This window comes from Corvus moneduloides, chromosome 12, assembly GCF_009650955.1.
Source record: "Corvus moneduloides isolate bCorMon1 chromosome 12, bCorMon1.pri, whole genome shotgun sequence".
Lineage (NCBI taxonomy): Eukaryota > Metazoa > Chordata > Aves > Passeriformes > Corvidae > Corvus > Corvus moneduloides.
Window position 1 is genome coordinate 9,479,770 of NC_045487.1, and position 22,853 is coordinate 9,502,622.

Below are 22,853 nucleotides of genomic sequence, written 5' to 3' on the forward strand. Positions count from 1 at the left end.
TAGGATCTATAAATACTATGGTCCTTCTGTGGAATGGTTCTGTTTTGTTCAAGTGTAATACATGCACAGTTTAAGGTGCAAGAGTTTTTCTGTATTTCATATATACGTTTTACATCCTTTGATTAGCTCAGGTATAACCACAGTCTCATGTGCTTAAGTCATCCCTCCCTATATATTGTAATTAATAAATGATACATAGACTTTGCTTATCCATAAGTTAATGTTTCTTCAGTGTTTTAATTATCTTCAGGGGTAGAAAAAGAGTATTTTCCCTCATTACAGCTTTTCACCATAATTCAGAAGAAGCAACTAGAATAAATGTATTACTAAACTTTTCTTGATGTGCCTATTCCCAGGTTTCCATAGGAAGCCTAATGGGCTCACTCTTGAGTGAGCAGAACTGTCAGCCTTGTGCAAACCACTCTCGTGTCCTTGACTCAGATCAGGCTAAGCCAACATGAAACAATAGGTTCCAATGATGCGGAAAACTTTAAAGGCTGCCTGGCAGTTTGGATCTCGGACTTCCACCTTTCCTCTGTGCAGGTGGATCCCTTTTGCAGTCATTAGATCACATATGCTCACATCACTTGCTTAGTCTGTGCCTAATGAGCTTTCCAACTCAACATCTTAATTTGGACACAACAGGTTTCAGCTGAGAGGTAACATGTGGAACACGACTGCCATACCCCAGCTGTTGTAGGTGCTTATGTGTCTTTTTTGCTATAATCCATCCCAGTCTAAAGTCAAACAGGCCAGCCAGGTGGTTTACGTTTATTTTTGCCTTTGCACTGGAGTAGAAGTTTTCATTAGCTGCTGTTGCCTCTCCATTTTTTAGTTGATTGAGTTTCCGCCTGGCTTGATGTCCAGATTGCAGCATGTAAGAGGGCTGATTCTTCTTTGACAGAGCAAGGGCTGGGAGCTTTAACTATTTGATTTGGTCACAGAATCAATCCTCATTACAGTCAGTCATCTGATATTATGCTGCTGCTCCTGATCCTTATCTTTCTACCCTAACCCCTTCCCAAGAATAGGCTTAGCTGCATTCTCTAGCTCCTTATATGTTGGCAGAGTGGATTGGGATAGAGGTACTGTTGTATATTAAAAATTTATGGAAAGTAGAAAAGACAAAACACAGAAAGGAATAACTGTTTAAATACTATCTCAGTATTTTTCCTAGCTGGAGAATGAGCTATTCAATTAATAAAGTGATCCCAGTCAGCTCTGGAAGAATAATACTCAGTAAAGGTTCACACATTTAAAATTAATATAGTTTTTCTGTATTTGCAGATCCTATATATTTATTCATCAGATATGTATATAAAGAATGGTTTGGCTGCTAATTTATATTGAACAAAACAACAGAGTTTAAATGAATGCTCACATAAAAAGGATTTTCAACATGTATTCAGACTAGAAATCTTATAACAAGGGTTCATGTCACTTAATCATCGAGAAAACCAAATCATATGATCAGCCCTTTTGCTTTCATTATCAAAAAGGCAACAGATGCCTGAATATGCACAAATCATCTGTCTACAAAAACAAAATAAAATGTTTGACCTGCTGCTTACTCCTTTGGAGACCAGGGTCTGGTGCTCCCATATGTTAAGAAGAAATAATACAAATACACTACAAATATTTTCCCATTAAGAAAACCAGTAAGAGGAAAGGCTAAACTTGTTAAATTCAACATTATGATATTATTCGATTGGTAAATGATTCTATGAGGTCTATACCAAATTTAAATAGGTTACCTTCCCATTAAAAAATGGAATTTGTCTAAAACAATTTTATAATCCATGACATTAAGTGATTCATGTTAAAATACAGAATACATCCATTCTAAAACATGATACATACTTTAGAGTGATCAAAATCTTTTTTCTCATGTATTTAATTGCATAATGTTCTTTTGAGGCATTATAATTACATGACTTTGACAGACTGAAAATATGATTATCTGTACAAAATATCATGTGCCTTTATCACTTAAAATGTTGGCTAGTTAACATTTTAAGTGTTCAAGGCTGCACTGGCTCCTGGGAAAAACAGTTGACTAGTCAGTTTTACTTTTATTCAGTCTGACTTTTTTTACAAAGCATTTTTTGACACCGGGGTTCACAATCTGTTGATTAATCAGAAAGCAGACAACAATTGCAAAATGTATCGTTAGAAAATTGCTCAGTGTTCAGACTACTCTCTAATTTTGTCATTTACTTCTAGTTTCTGTGATTGTTAAGCAAAAATACCATAATAGTAGTTACATCCAGGTAGTAACATTTGGAAGGCAAAGGATATAAGAGAATGGAAACTGGTCACCTCCACGATGATGGGTAAAATACAGACAGGGAGGTGCTAGTAGTTTTATGGCAATTTTTGCTTTAACTTAATAAACCCTTTCTCTGAACTAAATAGACAAGAAAAGGTCTCTGGAATCTGCTATTTAGCTTTCCATTTGAATTAAAACATATACATCTTCTCCAGTTTTGCACAATTGAAAAAGAAGAAACAATCAATCAGCCATGGAGTGGTTTCACATATGCTCACATGGGCAGGGATTCAGCAGGACTGTATGTACTCACAATCACTATAATGCATGACTTTTTTAGCATGTAGTAGCATTAAGCTGCCCTGATGGCTCAGCAAAAAAATGCTGAAGAGAACAACAGCTGCCCTTCTTGGTGCTCTCCTGCAGCAGACTCTAATCCTCTGGGTTTATACAGTTGTTCAAGAAACATTAAAAGGAAAAGCATTCTAAAGCACCAGAGGCACCAAATGGGACATTGCTTGCTCCAAGTTTTATCTATGTTAAGAAAAATGTATTTTATGCTTTAAAATTTTTACAGTAGCACCTTCCAAAAGCACTCAATGTATTAAAGATCCATATCACAGAATGCAGTTTCGTATTTGTTATCACAAAGGGAGGGGTGTGTCTGCTACAGTATGACCATAAACTGAAAATGAATCTTTTCCAGTCAAGACAGTACATGAAAGTTACTCGTCTAAGCAGCTTCCAAAGTTGTAAACCCAGTTCAACTGGCTACCAGGCTCTGACTGTGCTTGGTACAAAACAATTGGTATGTACCAGTGAATCAGACAAAAGATCAAACTAAAAATAGTTTCAACATTGGTATTTATATATCTTCAGAGTATTAAAAACAGTCTTACTGGATTTCTTGGACTTTTTCTCATTGGGAATTCCCTAACAAATTACATTAATGCTGTAATAAAATTGATTGTAAGAGTTTAAAATTAAGCTTTAAAATTAGTGTAGAAAACATTGGTAAGCCAAGAAATGTTAGAGCAGAACTTGAAAGAAATCCAAACTTTTTAAGGCATAGAACTACACATAGGATATCCAAGCAATGTTAACTCTTTCCTATAGTAGTTCTTTAGTTGGAAAATAAATTTGATCTACTTTTTAATATTATTTTAATCTGAGATTACAATCTCTTCTTACAGTAAATGATGTCAAACATTTGGTATTAATGTACAGCATTTCTGGTGTCAATAATTTTGTAAAATATCTAAAAATCTTCTGTTAATTAACCATAACGTCAATTCACAGTGTGAGGCTTCATGTTAGGAAATAGTAGCTATATGTGGTTTATACTGCTAAGGGAATTACAAGTAAGAAATCCTAAAAGGAAAGGAATGGTTGCCAGTAAACTGTACAAGACCAAAGGTTAAGTAACTCTCAGAACATGAGGTTATGGGTTGAAGTAGTTAAAGGGAAAATATCCCAGAAATACATTTCAGAAAATAAATTAATTAACCCATACTATCACCAGAATGACAGGTATTTAAACAAAAGGGAAAAGGTGGAAATAATTCCTTTTTTGGGAAATCTACTTCAATATTTAAAACTTAACTGGCCCAAATATGACTCAAAATTAAAAACTAAATTAGAATTCTGTAGGATTTAAATTCCTTTGTACTTAATATCCTTGCATTTCTCAGTAGTGGCTCAATTGCTCAAGAAAAACAGTATTCTGGAAAGGAAATTTTTATATTTTTTCTGCTTCCATTCAGTGTGTCTTTCTCTAACACCTTAAGCCAACCTAATTTACAGCTGCCATAGCCTGGCCCTCCACCCTCCCCTTGGCTGCCCAGTGATTTGTGCTGATGTGAGCACTGCGCACTAAGGCAGCTCAGGGACCTGAGCCAGTTAAAGGCTCGTGCTCCAAAGAAAACAACTTTTTGTCTCAGTTCCCTGAACTGGCTCATTATACAGTAGCATGAGTGGCACAAGAGAGGGACCTCAGCCAGCTCAGCTTCAGGCTTGTTTGACAGGAGGTCCTAGAGAAGCTCTGGGACCCTCACTGTTCCGTGGTTAACCACCCCTCTGTGAGCCCCAGAGTCCACAGTCTAAGGAGTGACATGAACTATAATTACCTATACGCAGGTAGTAAATTAAACAGATGAAACTTCACCAAATCTGATACTTCCAACATGGAAACAGTAACATCTTTTATCAGAAAAGTCACAAATGGCCCAGCATGATTTGTTATAAGTGGTTCACTAGAACCAGCACAGTAAAGGTGCAGTGGGATTGCTGCTCCAGTCGGACATTTCCCTGTGTGGAAAGGGGGGTTTCCCCACACTTTCTTCCCTAAGACCCCCTCGTATGAGAACTGCCTAAACTCACCCAACCGGATGGAAATGTCTCACTCACTTTTGCTGTGTTAATTTCCTGCCTGGGGCAGAACAAGGTGGGAATGGAGTAATTTTCTTTCGGAAGCAGGTTTTTTCAGCTCAGCTCAGCCTGTGGCTGTTCCCTCAGTTGGGGATGCATGTCCTGGTGGGATGGCTGCTGGGCTCGGGGAAGGGGTGACCAGGCACCCACAACCCACCCACTGATACTCCCTTCCAGTTACAGTTCAAATAAGCCACATTACCCACACAGCTTAAACAGTGGATCTTTCCCTGTGAAAATCAGGATAGAACCTGTATCATGGTCATAACTTCATCACCTTAGTTTTCTTCACCAACAGCCCACCTGCCTATGCCCCAGAGCCAATTCTCTGAGGTATTTGATTGGTGTGTACCAGAGCTCTCTCATTATGCAATGAGGCCACAACAAACATGTAAAAGACAGGGCTTTGTATATAGCCCTTTCCTGTTCCTCTATTCTTGTGTCTCCACACCTTCTCCGTGAAATTAAAACAAAAAGAGCAATTTGTATCAACTGAACACATCCAGTTTCAAAAATAAGGTACTAATAAGGATGAACCTGTTGCTTCAACAGAAATTGTCAATTGCTTGCCTTTAAAGGCAGGGGGAAGCTTTTAAACCATGGGATATCTGAAGGTTTGATCAAAGAACAATATATGGAGAATGAATGCAAGGCAGCAAAGGCATAATGACAGGTTTCTGACCTACAAGACTTGCAGGAAAAGCCAGCCCAAGTCAGGTACAGTACAGAAATCGCTGGAATCGGTTCAATTTGACTGAATGCCAGAGCAAACTCTAATCCAGGGAACAGAGCCAGACCTGACCCCATTTGCAGGACCTTTGTTGCTGTTTTAAACATGTATCTTTATTGTGCCAGATAACAAACCAGAGATGATATTAGCCTAGCAATTAAAGAATAATTAGCAAAAGAAGCAATGCTGTTATCTGTACCAGTTACTTAGACTGCCATTAATGCCAACTGGGGTGTATTAAGTACAGATTTTTCTCTAACAACATTTTAATCAATTTGAATAAATAAATTGATTTAGGCTGCATGATACGGTATAACACCTAAGTCTCAAAACCTCCTCCCTTATACATTTAAACTTAAAATCAGCAACCTAGCCATTAAGGTAAATTTCAGTTATAACAACAAGCACTAGGAAATAAATTTAATATTTACATCTGTTTGTACTCCAAGGCTTATAAGAATATGGTGTTAGGCAATGCCAGCGTCATGGTTTGCTCCTTCCCTCTGTGCCCCGGAAGCATCCATCTGCTCAGCAGAGCCATTTGTGAGACCACCCCGTGAGCCAGACCAAGGGAACTGACCCAACTTTGGGCTTTATTCGGGAGGAGAGGGGAGGATAGTTCAGGTCGGGTAACTTCCCCCTGATCTGATCCACAGCGTGGCCCCACAAAGAGCTGTGTCAGCACAGCCACACAGGGGTGGTGCAGTGGCTGCAGTAAGAACACAGACCAAGGATGTCTAAAGTTAGTACTGCTGCCAAATGCTGTGTGTCATGAGACAAAACCACAGGAGCAGCCCCGGCCACTGGACATGGCCACGGCAGGCAGCAGCCCGAGAGAAACACTCCAGCACTGAGTCAGATCCAGGCGCCCCACGAGCAGTAAAACCCCTGCGAAGGAGCACATGAACGAACAGATGGTATCTCGAGGATAAATGCTGTGAATACATTGCTGTACAGTGACTTTAGAAGAAAAGCTGTGATGAGGCTGATCAGTAGTGAAACTTGGAGAAAGTGAGTCTGAACAGTAAATAATGAGGCTTATTGCAAGTGATAAATACAGAGCTATTGAATTATTTGCTATAGAATTTCCTCGTGTTAACCTTTGTTTTAAAGTCATTTGCATTCAGTAACGAGAAGGATAATCACTTTAAAGGATCATTGCCAGAAAGAAGTAGATGAAATTGTAAATCAGGAAAAAAAAGGCTAAAGCTTACTTCAAATAAGAAAGAATCTTTAAAACACTTAGACAACAAGTCATCAATTTTTCCCCTCTCCATAATCCATAGCAGTAACTGAAAACAAGCAATCTATCCACTAGGGATGACTGTTGTTCTAAGCCATGGCCCTGATGAATGTATTTTTTAGTCTCAGATATAAGGAAAGCTACAAAAGGTCAAAAAATGTGGGTATAGTTTAGATAAACATCTAAGAGTTTGGAAATTCATCTGAATGCCTTCTGTCAGAAAAAAATGTGCTGTAAGTCTTGTGAGAAAAAGGCTTATTTGCCATGTTGCTGGCATTTTTATTTCTGTTCTCAGCTGGAGTATGATGAGAGTAGTCAACCTCACACATGGTGGTTTGTCTTCAAGAGTTGTGGGGAAAAAGTTCAGTTCTAAAAGTAGAAGATTATGGTGAGACTTTTATCCTATGTAAACTCACTTTGCCTCTTGTTACTAAAAGAGACAATGGGATGGTAATGTAAAATTTTTGTTATTACTGAAAAGTTGCATGCAGTTAAAGAGATAATTGTTTTCACTTTACAAGATTAAAAAGTCCCCATATATTCAACTAGAAAGACAACTTCTGTTCTGATTTTTAGTTACATGGCACAAAATCAAAAATGCCTCTCAGTTGACTTGAATTGTAACTCTGACACCCACCAAGTTCTTATGACATGCCTAGAGATGAAGCTTGACCATACACAGCAGTAGGACCGGGTCTTAGCAATGAATGGAGTAAATAGTCTACCATCAATAAATTACCTCCAAAAACTACATTTAATTTCCAAAATGCCTTAGAAATGTATCATTCTTTCATTTTAAGTCAGTGGGATGTAGCCTCTAATATTAGTCATGAAATGAAACTTGAACTTTTAAATTACTTAGACTTGTTGAAATTTTTCTACCAACAGTTTTATGTGACAAAATACATGTATGTGCAGGGAAGGGCCATAGTGTACATGTAAATTTTGAGTACTCAGCCTTGTCAAGGGCAGCTGAAGAAACAGCACATCTCTTCCATAAAGGCAATTCTCCTTTTGGATAGACCAGGGTTTTTTTTTCCTGAAACAAATTAGTTTGGTTTATATTTCCTCGGACTAGCTCTACTGGGAAGCTTTTAATATTTCTAATGTCACAGACATCCACATCAACAAAGGTAGCTAATATCTACAGGACATAGTCTGATAAATGCTGCTTTTGCCAGCAGTTCTGTCTTAAACCATTCTTGTCTCCAGGGTCCTTGGTTCCTTCCTTTTCTTTCTGCCTTGTTGCCCCCAAAGAACTGTTTGGTAAGGGGGTCGAAGTGGTGTGGAGAAACACAGGTTTTAACTTGCATAAGCTCCCTGATTCACCTATAAATCAGACTTGCACTATGAGGACCGAGGAGATACCTCCTTAAAAAGGGTCACACACAACCCTCCATGGGGGTATCTCCTTCCCCCTCCCACCCTAGATAAGGTTGCAATTTCACACCACTTTTGTATGAACAAGCTTGTTGTTACTGACTCTTGCAGTTTATTGGAAAATTAAAAATTAAAATATGCAGACTATTTTATAACCCCACATGAATATACAAACTTTTAAGATCCAGTATGTTTGCCTATACCCAAACCAGATACACAATATAGGTATTTGTATGTAAAAATTCATAGACAGAATTTTAAAGGCTCTATAACACAAAAAAGAGCTGTTAAGCAGCTGCTCATTCCCCACTTTTATGAATAGAGGGCTGAGTTATTACTTTATATAATAGAGTACTTGTTTTTCCATGAGGTAGAAGGTAATCCCTAACACTTAGTCAGTTTACAGGTCATATCTGCCTCCCCAGTGATACTTCCAGGGTCTGGTAAATTTTCTGAAGGGCAGTGGGACTAGACTAAGTACCTTTCATATACTGATCAGGGTATATGCTCCCTATTTAGAACCTCTATAAAGAGATTCTGAAGAATATGCTTTTGTTTTAGGGAGCAGAGGCACATTTCTGTTTTGCTCCTCCCCTCCCGAATCTTTTCCTTCAGAAACAACTCTTGATAATCCTTCATGCTTGTGTTTTTTTAATCCATAGACAAAAATCTGGAGCCAGAAGTCAGAAGAAAACTCAAATGCATAAATCCTCTTAAAAGAGCTTCTATCTTATCTAGGCTTATATAGATGTGGTAGGAACGTGGAGACTGGAGCCAACTGTATTATTTTTGCCAATCTGCCTTCAAGTGTGAATAATGTCCCAAAAGTTTATATCTTTCCTAGATATATGTAACATGGTTCACAGATAACTGTGTAGTTTGTCTGTCACCTATCCCAGCAGCTGTGAGAAATACCTGGACTCCTCAGGAAGACATACTGTTCAAGATGGCATCACCTCGTTCATTTAGAAAATAATAAATTCTCAGGAGCAGCATCAAAGAGTAGTGAAAAAAGGTCAGTGTGGATCCTGGACCAACTTTTCTTTCAATTCTTTCTCCTGGACCTTTCTCTTCCCCTTGCTTTTTTCCATCCCTTATGCTCCTTGGGACCAGTTCAGTACAGAAGATTGCTCTGCAAGCCTTGGCTTTATTCACAGCCAAGTAAAGCAAAGGATCAGACTCATCCGCCTGTCTAGAGCAATCAGAACTTCAAGTTTATCATTCAGAAACCATAAGCTGACCATTTATTTAGCCTTTGTATCACAAGGGACTTTGAGAATGGAGTTTCTGTCTTCACTGCCTTGATCTGAGAAGGAGCATTACTGAATTTGAGGACATGGTCAGACTTGTGCAGCTGCTCTGTATGAAGAGATGAGCTCCTTCGCACAAGCTACAGCTGCCAGTCCTCTCAGATCTGCCAGTCTGACTACACATGGAGCCACTCCCTAACCTGGTTCTGTCAAAATAATCTGCTTTTTGTGGCAAATTATCAGAGAACCATAGGAAATGAATGAAAGAAAAATGCTTCTTTTTGTTGGCTCCTGTTAGTCCAGGGACTGGACAAGGTTCTCACTGACAGTTGGTTACCATGGCTATTAATACCCTGATAGAAAGTGAATTAATACTATGATTTAGAAGAAAAGAGTGAAATCTCACTAGGAAACCCTAGGAATATCACAGGAGTAGGCAACTGTATAGCAGTTTCTTTAAAGAGAGGAACTGATGGCCATTTGGAAAAAAGTATTTATATTTTAATGATCTGCAAAGTTAGCCTCTGGCAGTTCTATTTTAAAAATAATCACTTACAATTAAAACCAGTTAACTTGAAAACTGCTGCAAGATGAAATATATTTGTTCTCTTGTACACACTTTGAATTGGCACAACTTTTCTTTGCTGCAGACTAGCTTCCCTCCGAGTATTAAATGCTGCTATCTTACATACATAGGGAAGAGGAACAGCATCTGTTACCCAGTCAAGAAACAAGTCTGAGCGCCTTGCTGCCAGGAAAGACAACTCACTTTGTACAAGAATGCTATTTGTCTGTTAGACATACAAGAATCCACTTAGCTTCCATTTCAGCTCATTTGTAGTTGCCAATATCTACCCTTTAAATACTTCCAGCTGCCACTTCTGTGCTGAAAAGGTATCTGTTTTCATCTTTCATTTAGTACTGAGACATTGTCCAAAGCATCTGGCAATGTGAACTGTGGGGCCCTGGGTAGCCTAGGAAACTATATAACCTGGTTCAAAGGCATCCTGGGATGAGAATAAAAGAGGTTCCTGAGTGGTTCTTCTGGCAGCAGTGGCCCTTGCTTATCAAAAAATTCCACCTAACAAACCCATTTTCTTTTGCAGGCTTGTTTTTACCTGCATCAGTTCCCCAGTCAAGTTGGCCAGGTAGTTGGACACACAGTTGCACTTGCAGAACTGAGTGTGATGCAGGGGCAGGAGGAGATTTCCACTGTACTTTTCTAGAATGGACTTCACAAGTCACACTTGTAAAACTGCCTTGACCACAGTGCATTCAAATCATAGACAGAGGACTTCAGCCGACACAGCCACTAATCCAAACCTCTTCCATAGCACTAATTCCCCAGGCAAACATGTACAAGTAGGCTGTGGATTCAATAATGATTTCAAAATGTTTTGAGGAAACAATAGTGGGAGGATAAAGGAGGTAGAACAAGATATTTAATTTTAGATTCTACACTTGAGTGAATTGTTTATCAGCTGCCATGATCCCTACTGAGAGCGAGCAAGAAGTAATAAAATGCCTAGGGCTTAAAAGATACAGTCTTCCCTAAAATCACCATCTAGGCTCAGAAATGCAGATTTCCACCACAAACTTGCATTGCTGCCATATGCATCAAAATCAATGGCCAGTCCACCTAACTACAACTATTTTAACCATTCAATAATGCAGATATTGGCCCAGCAATTCCGCAATGTGTCTGCGAGTGTATGGACACTGTAGGAATTTTCAGAGCTACAGCTCATGAAAGAACAGCCAGCCTGGCTGTAAAGCAGCTGTTGTTAGCAGAACTCTTGCAGCACAGATTTCATTGCAGGGGTGCATGATGTTCTACAAAGCTGAATAAATACTTGAGAAGTTTAGCCAGCTCCAAGATCTGTTTCAGTCTGGCTCTTCTGCCAGTAGCCAGTCATTTTAACCGGTATTTTAACAATACAACTTCAATTACATGGGAATAACATTTGTCTTTACTGCTCCCAGAAATCACAGAACTTACAAAGCAAACTGTCTCCCAATGTCCCATATCATTTGATCAGGAGGGCTCTTTTGCCATGACTCTCATCATCTGTAGTGATAACTTAATGCAAAAAAATTACAAGTCTCATTTGACTAATATGAATGCTGCCCATAAACAAGATCCACAAATGTAAAGGTTAGGCTGCCAGGAGGTATTTCTCTGGGCCTGAAGCTAATGAGGCTTTGGCTGTATTGACCTTTCCTAGATGACTAATACTGACTTCAGCAGCCCCCATTTTCCCTCCTTAGGCACTCTCCATTCCCAGGTCCCTTTTCTCACTGAGGTGTCATTCTTGCTGTTGTGCCACCACTAAAACTTGTGTGGTCCCAGAGTGAATCAAATCATGGAATTGATTCAGCTGAAAAATAAAAGCAACCACAAGCAAGTGTCTGTGTTGGCAAAAGGGAGGAGGTAAGAAGCAAAAGAGGCTGCAACAAGAAGCAGAAGGCAAGGACTTGATACCTCAGTTCAAACCACAGCCTATTATGTGAGCCTTGATAACAGAGTCTGTCTATTCCAGCAGAGGATCTGGAACTGTAAAGGGATGAAATTACTGCTGAGTGTGAAAAGGACAATTAAAGAGTTCAGAATAGATGCCAAGTCAGCCTTCATAGTCCCTTACCTTAGTTATATCTCCACTTTTCCTTTCAAGAAAGAAAGGGTTTAACATGTTTTCATTCAGTGCTACAATAGTTCATTTAGTAGCTTTGAGTGTCTCTAAGAAATGTGTGTTTCAAGAATAATTAGTCCAAGAATATAACAGCAACATAGTTCAAACACAGTGTCATTCCAGTACACTTACGAGACTCAAGGACAGGTAGCAACTTCCTTAATTGATGGTCATTCAATACCCCTTTTTTGGCATTCTTCATTTCACCTCCCATCTCAGTTAAATATAATACATTTCACAAAAAAGCTCATGCAGCCCCCATGAATTACTGGATATCAGTTCCTTCTTCTTAAGCACACAATTAAAAAATTTCAAACAGAAAAGAGCTTGGGGCAAAATACCTTGGCTAAATAGCTTTTAAGTTTGTGAGAACTTAGATCCAAAGTATGTTACTTTAATCCATCTAATTCAACCAGCATTTCATCCTTTATAAGTAATTCAGTCTAAAGCTTTATACTCAACTAGTGAAAATTTGAAAAGAATGCTGATTTCCATTTTAAACAATCTCCTGTCAACAATTCATATATAAGAAAGTACATCAATACATCCCATGTATATAGGGGGTAGATCTGAATTCAGGACATCATCCAGGATCTTAGAATCATACCTAAATTACCAATAAATGCACTTATGGAGATGGCATATCATTTTACCCTGACATTAATATTGCTACATGAGACCCCAGTTCCAGATCCCTATTTTAACTTTCTGCTCACCAGTTCATCCACAACACATTCTTTAAGCTGCTTTGTATAATGTTTTTCTTTCTCCTTTGTCTTGATTATACCATGAGTCCGTTCTGAGCCCCTCAGCTTCCTCCTCCTTTACCACATTCATCCTTGTCTGTCAGAGAGCACAAAAAGTGCAAAAATATGTACTCCAGCTTCTCCTCTCCTCTTGTGACAAATGGGTCAGTCAGCTGTGTGCTCCTCCCTACCTTTCACCCTTTGCACAGCTATATCCTGTCTGCTCTATTGTTCAGCTTTGTTCTCTTAGATGGTAAATTCTTCACAGCAGATGCTCCATATTGTCCTAACACTTGGCCTATTTTGGATTTTGCTATAATATAGAGAAGAAAACTATATTCCACACAGACCTGAACTTTGTTTCATATCAACCAAAAAACCCAAACCCTGTGCATAATTGCTAATGTTTTTGAGTCAGAAAAGTAATGTCGGAGCCTATTTTTAGACACTGTGTTAAGTTTCACTCACTTTTGATAATCTGCATTTTCCTTTTATGGAGCTATGTTTTGTTTATGGCTTAGAAATTGTGCATGAGATCTCACACGATGACCTTTAAAATAAACCAAGTTTAACATCTTGATATCCACAGTGGCGTGGGAGTCTAAAGATGTGGTTGCAGATACCTGTTTCTCGTTAGAAGGAAGCTAATGACAGATCATGCCACTTCCTCACTTATCAAGGAAGATCCTCTTGATGCGAGTTTTGTGTTAAACTACTGCAGTTTGCCATGCACTGGGGGTGTATTTCTGTTGTATAGATACAAGTTGTTGACAGAGCTCAATAATGTATATTATTCATTAATTGATTAATCCATACAAATGAACAGAATAAATTTAATACCAATGCAAAGCTGATGAACGTGTCTGCAAATTATTGAGCAGTCAATACATGTGAAGTACACTGGATAATAATTTTCCAGGCATTTCCCAGTTCTATCTCATCAATCACAAGGAAGCATAGCAGAAAAGTGCATCTGTTGGTCTGTATCTTCTGATGGCATGAATTTCTCTGCTAGTTTGCGTAGAAGTGCCAAAGAGTGAAAATTATTACATTCCTTTAGGAGATCAGCTACATTACAGACAGTAACTGTACAAACTCCACAGATGCTCTTATCACTGACCCTGAGTCTTGATCTGAAGGTATTGTACTTGAAAAGACTAAGAAGCATTTTAATTGCCCTTTTCTTTTTCTGCCACTGATGTTTGCGCTGAGGTTGTCAACAGGATGTTTCGTACACACATGCTCTTGAGGATCCCAGCTGCAGTGTGAGTAAGCAATATAAGGAAAACCAACACCGGCAGCAGTTGGATGCTGCCAACTGTGCCCTACAAACCTCTAGGAAGAAGCTGTGTAATGACCTCTACTACAGAATCAATCTTTGCAAAGCAAAGACTGGAAAACAACCAATGTACTTTTTTTTCACCCCAGCAAAAAACCTTCTTGAATGGAAGTCAATACCTGCACAATACTGTTCAGGTGTTACAGCTGCACCCCAAATTCATTTTAGTTCACCCAGGGATGCAAGAAAGGCTTGCAATGGAAATTCCAGGATTAACAAGGTGACTATTTATGTTCAGCTGAAAAGACTGGTCAGCTTGACATGCCTACTCTAAATACTGAAGTGGAAGAAAAGAAAGGTGTTTACAAAAGCTAACTTTAGCTTAGTGAGGCTAAGAAAACAACTGAGCAGAAGCCATCCTGAATTGCCATTTGAAAACCCTGTTCCCAACCCACAGAGACTGAGTGAAGAGTAGTATCAATATGCTAGGATTAGCTTTTGTCAGTATCACAAAATCTGTTGAAAAGTTGCAGACAGCTTCTTCTCTAAGGGGTGAGTTGTATTTAGTGAAAGTTAGTTTAAGTCACAGTCCTAGAACAGTCAATAAAACATTCCTAATGCAAGAAGGAATACAATTAGCTGCTCTCTGTGAGTCTGCAGTGACAGTGTGCACAGGGGGTTCTAAAGTGCAGGGGAAGTGAGAGGAGTGAGCTGTGTGGGTGAAATGCTCTCTCCGACCAGGTGATCCGGTGAATTCACAGGATGGGCTGAGAGGAAAACAGTACATGATGACAGTCAGGCAGTGATAGGTGAAGATGCAAGATGTTTTCTAACAGGATGAGGTTAGCTCTTCCTTTCATGAAAATGTATCTGTAAAATCTCCTCTTCATCTAAATTGATTTTGTTTTTTAATTAAGAGGTATGAAGAAAATAAAGTGTGGGTGGATCAAATTTGTTTGTCTTCAGTGTGTTTCTCTACAAAGTTAAATGGAAACTCTTTCCTCCATCCTACTATGAGCTGTGTTTGCTTCTGTGGCATAAGGCATCACTTTAAATAAACACTGCATTACGCATTTTGCCTCTAACAAAGAATGGAGAATCCTACTACAGGCTCACAAGAGTTTAAATACTGAATATGAACACAAGTAAAAGGGGTAAATGCTCAATCTGTGGGTAAATGCTGTACCAGTACTATTACACAGAAAGACAGTAGTGACTAATTTTATTTTTGTTTTTCTTTCTCTATCCCTTCACCCAGCATCGCTGCCATTATGGGACATGCACACTCTCAGGTCATGACGCTGCACAGTCATGCATGTTACCCACACCAGTGAGCAAACTACCACTGATTTTACAGTCTACATTGCAACACTTGGCATGCTGATAAAAGTTAATGGGAGAGAAGGTCATTTATTAAATGCCTATTAATTCAGCATTCATACTGCAGTATTTCTATAGCCTACAGGCTACAAACTTTCTAAGAACTACAACTGTTTTCCACATTCAGGCACAGCAAAATATGAAAGCTGCTATTAGCTGTAATAAGAGAATGTCACAGGGCAGCATGACAGTAAATTACAACTACCATGCCACTGATGTGACAGGTAGGCAACATGATCTAACTGTACAGTGATTTACTGCCCGAATCCTGCAGTCTCAGTATTGCACATCTCTGAAATCATATCATTCTGATGCCCTTGTGAACACTCCACCTTCCATTCCCTTCCACCTAGAGATCTGAGCACACAATGTTCAATTAACTTCTAAAAATAAAAAACCCTTACAAACACCCCTTTTGTATGCCAAACAGGGGAAATAAATGCATGCTTCTGCTCAAGTGAAACCGCCCATATTGTTTTTAACACTCTTCAGATCGCAAAGGTTTTGTGGCTCATATAGGTAGCTCTACCCACACATGTTTACTTGTGTTCTGTCTGGTGTCCAGGATTTGGCTCTATTTCAGCACAAAAGAAAACAATGGTTTCAGCTTTTAAACTTTTTGTTGCCTGGGATTTACTATGAGTATGTAACTAGAACAGATACAGATTGCCTGAAAGTTTGCTTTTAATTTTATAGCAATTCAGAGAGCTAATGAATCAGTAAACTACTACCAAAAAAAAAAAAAAAAAAAAGCTTTTGCTGCCTGAAAAACTTAAATAAAACTAGAAAACTGCAGTAGTCCATTTCTTAAGTAAATAAGCAGTCACTGAATCAAACCAGGTCAGTCACTGAGAAGATTCACAATGAAGTTCAATTAGAGCCTGATTTTTTTTAACTCAAAAAGATAATCTTTTCCAACACTTGAGATGAGAAAAGGCAAAAACGTACTAGCTGTAGTTAAATATCTTTATAACACTCACTTTTCTTTGACCAAAAAAGGGGAAACCACTTTATCAGTTTCTGTTTAAGAAGTTTAACACAAAGGCCCATGACCAGCTGCTGACAATCCATGCTAACACCTGTGCATAGGCAGTGGCAAGTGCACAGGCAACCACAGCAGCCTAACACTGCACAGAGAAGTCTGCAAGTCAACAAAAAACTGTATTAGAAAAGGGAACATGTTTATATAGTTTTAAAGCAGCTAAAAAGTAGGTTGAAGATCTGTATTCAAATCCAGTTCTGCCGGCTCTATGCAACAGAATATTAATCAAAAAAATCCATGTTCGCAACTATACATAGATTAGATCCATTGGTTCCAATCACCAAGCAATAATTTTTAAAGGCAGTTGAACAGGAATTTTTCATGTTGAACACAATGACATACTGAAGCATTAACAAACGTATGGAGTTTATCAAGGAAAATTAAGTTAAAATGAGTGAAGTATCAGATTTGTACTACAGTGCTCTGTGAACTCTCACAAGAGATTATCTCTCAGACAATAATTTTCTAAAAACAGAAAACAGAGACTCTCCCACCATACCACGGCAAGTGAAAAGTATTTATTTGTTTAACTAATAGTTGTTTAACAGCTGATTCACATTAGCTCCTGCAACACAGTTTCATTTGGGAGCTAAGTGAACACCACAAGTGAGGCATATTTTAAGCCTCCTCTCACAAAGCCCACTGAGGTTAGAGCTCCTTGGAATACGGGCAACTGAACCAGACTCCCCCTGGAGCTCAGCAGTTCTTCTCCTTAACTGACCTAGGCAACTGTTTTTTAACAATACATGATGCACTCCCTCCTCACCAAAGGCTTGCTTTTCATGTTTAGCTTTTAATGTTTTTCATCAGCTTTGTCATCAGCACCTCTGACTCAAAGCCTCAAGCGTTGGCCTCCTGCACTGTGGTACAGATGGAACTTAAGCCTTACAGGCCATCTCATCACTCCTTGACTCGGAGTCCAAATATAAGCAGGCTCCTGTTTAACAAGGCAACAGCTCTCATTATGTTGAGCTCCTAGGTTTGATTAAAGAATGGCAGTAAAATGCTTTTGTGAATGAAGACTGCCTTCCAGCTAACACCTGTCTGGGACCTCTCACAATCTTGCCAGTTGACGTGTTTGAAAAGCACATTCTTCTGCGTGTCATAACGGGTAAGCGAAAACCAAACCAAAACAAAAACCACCCCACCTCCCCCAGCAACCCAAGGCATGCTTATTCTTTGACTTGGAGAGCAGCTGAGCTGACATGTGGCTCACTTGTCAGTTTCTGAAACTGCAGTGCTGGGGAACTCTAGGATTCTGATATTCAAACTCTGTATTTGTACCGCCAACATTTAACCTCACATTCCAGGGCGGGGTTGGGCTCAGAGCCCGGGACATTCCAAAAAGCATTCCAGCCAGCAAGGCCCTGGAGGTAGACCCACAGTGAGTGAAGTGCATCCACGCTAAAGGCTGGTAAAAATATCTCTGTATTCCCATTCACGTTTCTAATAAGCAGAATACAGGGAGGACTAGTTACAGTTCTCCCCATACCCATGGACCACAATTTGGCAGGTATCATTACAAATACTCTCTGCAGCATCATTATCAAGTAAAAAATACAACTGCTTTTTTTGTTGGCTGATGGTACCCCGGGACAAAAAACCCTCCAGTTGCTTCACAGAGTTCCACAGGATTAATAGTGAAACATTTTCACTAAGCAAATACTTAAAATAGAGCACAGCTTTCATCAGTATTAACCCAGTATCATATTCACACTACGTTTAAAAAAAAAAAAGTTTCTGAAAAGTGAGGCTAAATATCCTCCAACCCAGCTGTGGTCTCAATTGCCACCCTATGCAAGAATGCAGAAGTGCAATGGCTGGATTGTTAAACACTGCAGAAGTCAGTGTATTTTTCTGAAAACTAAAAAAACCTGCCACCTTCTGTTCCTGGAAGGTACAGCAGGGAAGAGAAGCACGGGAGAAACCCACACAGTGTAGTTTGCTCTTTAAAAGCAATGTGCATGGAATGATTTCTAGGAGGAAAGCACTGGTCACTGAAGTAATTACTTTAACATCAGTGCTGAGAAGGGAACACACGTGATGAATACAATTATGCTATCAGTAGAACTGGCTAGGATTGAATAATCAAAGTAGGGCACGTTGTCACACATTAGTTGTAACAGTTACAAGGAATGAAAGTATGTAACAAAGTCATTAAAACATAACATTCTGCCATACACGTGCATATATATACAAGTGCAACTTTTCTTTGGTTCTTTCTGAAACTGATCAAAGCTGTCAAATGTTACACTTCCTAGCCATTTGCCAGAATTACAGCCCTTCTATATTTAGCATTAAAAGCTCATTCCAACAGAGTGACTCCTCACTCTCATTTTCACAGGCTCTGTTTGGTCTATCCATAACTACAGCACAGACAACCCCGTTAATGCGTACAACCAGTGCTGAGAGCTAAGAGGAGTAAGGGCAACATTGGCAACCATGTAGTAATTTCAGGAAGGATTTGAAAACATGCAGCTATTAAAAGCCAGAAACATCCCTCCCAACTTCTAGCACTCATATGATTTAACATACACACTTTGCAGACTGGTGTCTACATAGCATTTGTTTCACTCATAGCAAACTATGCAGCCAGTATTATCCAACCCTCTCCATCAACCAAGCCAAAGCACATATCCTGTAATATGAGTATTAAAGCACCTCCAGGCAACTCATACAGCCTTTGTTAAAGTATCTATCTTCAGCTACAGTTCCATGAGAATTTTTGACAGCATCCTGCAGAAATCTGCTCAGCTGTTCAAATGAACCCAAGACTTACACCTCCTCAAGCAGCACTGGAACATCCACCTCTCACCACAGACCTGAGCTCTGAATTGCATGGAGTCACTGGCTGGAAGGAAGCAATATGAAAAGTCTGCACAGGCTGTACCTCACTAAGGAGGCAGGAGGATGCCCATCCACATTGCATGACAAAATACCAGAGGTAACCCCCAAGTTACAAATACTGTTATGAAGGCCTTGGTTCCTAAACCGAACAATCCTATCTCACTTCTCTAAGAAGTTCAAATCAGCAGCGGCACACTTTCTGCTGAGTAATTTTTTGGGTTTTTTCCTGAGTCAAAAGAGAAGTAACATGCTTCTCACGATTGACTTATCTATAAACTCATCCCAATCGACTGTAACTTCCACTGATCCATAGTAACTGCTGCCATACAAGTCCACACTGTACTTAGGCATCACCATCTGTATTACCCAAAGATTCAATTTCCCTTTTAGACAGACAGTAATGATTAGAGACTAAGCCAGATCCTTCTATGTGGCAGTACAAGAGACAAGGGGCACAAACTGAAATACAGGATATTCCATGTAGGAGAAGGAAAAAAAACCCATTTTTGCTTACTTTAAGGGTGCTCAAACACTGGAACAGGTTGCCAAGAAAGGTTGTGGAGTCTCAATCCTTGAAGTGCAAAACCCAGTTAGACACAGTTCTGGGAAACCAGCCCGAGTTCACCCTGCTTTGAGCAGGGGGTTTGGACCAGACAATCTCCAGAGGTTCTTTCCACACTTGAACAGTCCATGATTCTATTACATTAGACCTTGCAAACCACACTGGTAACAGGACCTAAAAATGACTTTTTCTTTATTATTATGGCTCCAGATAGTTCTGACAAAAGTAAGATATCCAGATAGAATTTATAATAGGAAAAGGGCTACTTCTGAAATTTCTGATTATTACTGCAATTTTTTTTAGTGCTTCAGAGTAAAATTGTAGCACTAAAATGATATCAAATGTAAATATATTTAAGTGCATTTACTTCAATGTATGAATTGAACAAGAAAATTCCTTCTTCCTAGACTGTATAGATGTACTGTAAATCACTCTAATCTAAACAGCAGACATTTTAATTTCACAACCCTGAATATTATCTGATGAGATATTGTTCTTCCTTTTTGAAAGAATGGTTTAATTTGGCACGATCACTTGAGGAAAAAAATCAAAATTTTAAATAGGAATATTCTTTATGAATTGCAACCAAATGAATTATATCTTGTACATTCTTCATACAAAGTACTTTAGAGGTCATGGCATGAAACATCCCCATAATTTTGTTTTCAGACCAGAGGTGATAATTTCAGGAGCCCTCACACTGTTGAGGGAAACTAAACCACCATTTCAATAAACTGTTAGTAACAGAAATCTCTGAATTCTTTTGGCATTCTTTTGCAGATTCAGAACCCTACATCAGACAAGCTCAGCTCAGTTGCCATGAATCAGACAGCATCTGTATCCTCTCTTGGCATAAAGCATTTCCTTACAGTTTACTTTAATAAGAAGTTGTGATGATGGAAACAACAAAGAGAACACGGGCCTTTGATCGAGACCCCCTGCATCACCAACAGCTGATTACTGAGAAAAACAAGGTCACATTTCAAGAACATACAAGGCCATATTTGGATGGTCATTATTGCAAGTAATCTACTTGTAGACATTTATGAGTACTTTCAAGTTCAAAAGAAAAAACAGCTCAAAGTGCCTTCATTCAACAAAGCCATTGCTGCCAGGCTTGGCTCCAGTTCCTTACTGGAAAGACACAACTGTAATACGTAAGACCAAGAAAAGATGGTTAATTCTATGTCATATTTCTGAAGGGTAGAACGTAGTAGAAATTATCACAGAAGACTGTTATTTAATGCTTGTCTTACAATTTTTAAGTCCTTCTCCCTGCAAAAAACTTTTTCTTGATACATAAGAGATGTAAACAAAGCTTGCAAGTCATGCATAAAACTCAGTTGACGCAACCATGTCTACTTTGCTATTAATATTTTCCTACATTGATTTTTCTGATTAACTACACAGTTCCATAGGGAATTCCTCTGCTTGTGGATGATATATTAATACATCTCTTACCAGCACACTGTAGACTTCTTAAAAATAAAAAACGAATAATAAAACCAATGACAAAATTGCTTTGAAAATACCTGATATTTTAAAAAAATTTATTATTTGGGATTATCTTCTCCATGTTCTTTAAAATCAAGTTCCTAATTATCATCTGAAAGGCACCATAGGGACAGTGAGTGGTGAACAGTAAACATCTCAGTGGCATTTTTTACAACTGGGAAATTTATCTGTCTCTGAGAAAATCCAAATGAAATGTGAACAGCAAGATATACAAACAGGAGCTCATTTGTAGCTGCATAGGCACGAAACCTCTAATTTCCATGCTATCGTGGCATCTTCGGCACATTCATGTCAGAAGTTTCTTCAATAAAATTGGCTTTTTTATGGGAAGGCTCAGCAAGATCTTCTCCATGGTCTCTGTTAATCAAGCGCTCCTGGTCTTGCCTCTTGCGTTTGTTAATCAGGTGATTTTCTCCCTCACAGAGCTTTCCCTCTGGGACACCCAGTGTTCTCAGACAGACAATAGCTGCAGCCTGTTCTGCCAGTTTCTTGGACTTGTCCCTGAAGAGCAAGCAGACAGAGCACACATAAAAGTGGAAATAGAGGTCTCCACCTGCCAAGAGACAACTTCTTGTCTCTGATGCAACATGAGGAAACAACCAGCATTTGTAGTCATCTCACAGCAGAGGAACAAAACAGGTCAGTTCCAGAAATTATTTCAATCTTGCTAGGTGTCAAGTGTTGATGCATCACTCTTGATGCAATATTCCTAGAAAATCTGTCTCTATCAGGTCTTGTCTCTCAAACACTCTTCATTTCAAAGGTACAAAGTCAATGTGTGCTTGGCCCAAGTGGTCACAATCCTCAGAAAGGTAACTTTTACAAATCTGATCACTAAACAAAACCGAGTTATGAAGGATCACTTTTCTTGAAAGAGGCTCAGGCTTAAGTATACTCTCTGGCAGGTGTACAAGTTCCTTGATGCTGACAAAAGCAGGAAGTGCTCCATAATAATAAAAATTCTGTCATTTTTGAGAGAGACTGCACATCACACATTTGTGAAAGTCAGTATCTGAAAGCACTTTCTTCTCAAAATTTCATATCATATAACTTCCTAAAGTGTTGAACAGGAAGGCTGCAAAGCAGATGTGTGCACTTGTCCTGCTTAAAATGTTCAATGCTGAGCTCTAGCTTTGCAGTTAAATCAAGATCAACTTAGGTGCAAATGCCTCAAGTCAACTCCGGTATTAATGGATGATTGTATAAAATACCACCGTGAAACTTTAGAGCAGCCCTGGATGTAGCTGCTAATTAACTGTGATCTCTAAGAACTCACTGCACTGTCCTCTGCTTCACTGGATATACACACTTAGTCCTGACTTCTCAGTGGAATGGATCTGCTGTAGTGGCTGAAGACACAACCTCCTCCAACATTCCCCTCTGCCTCCCCTGGCATCTTTCTGAACTCATCACACACAATGGAACTGGGTCACCTATTTGCTCCCCTTCCAATACAACTTGTGGACTAACGCAAAGGGAATTAAAATCTGTAA

The 22,853-nt window shown here is 39.1% G+C and overlaps 1 protein-coding gene across 2 annotated transcripts in view; it reads right to left on the minus strand.

Moving 5' to 3' along the window:
• Window positions 1–1,382: 1,382 nt before the first annotated feature.
• DUS2 (dihydrouridine synthase 2) overlaps window positions 1,383–22,853 on the minus strand; it is a 35,399-nt gene continuing 13,928 nt past the window's right edge. For both annotated transcript variants that reach the window (XM_032121766.1, XM_032121765.1), the window contains one exon: window positions 1,383–21,861. In XM_032121766.1, the coding sequence (XP_031977657.1) occupies window positions 21,624–21,861 (238 nt within the window). In that variant the 3' untranslated portion in view covers window positions 1,383–21,623. The remainder of the gene's footprint in view (window positions 21,862–22,853) is intronic.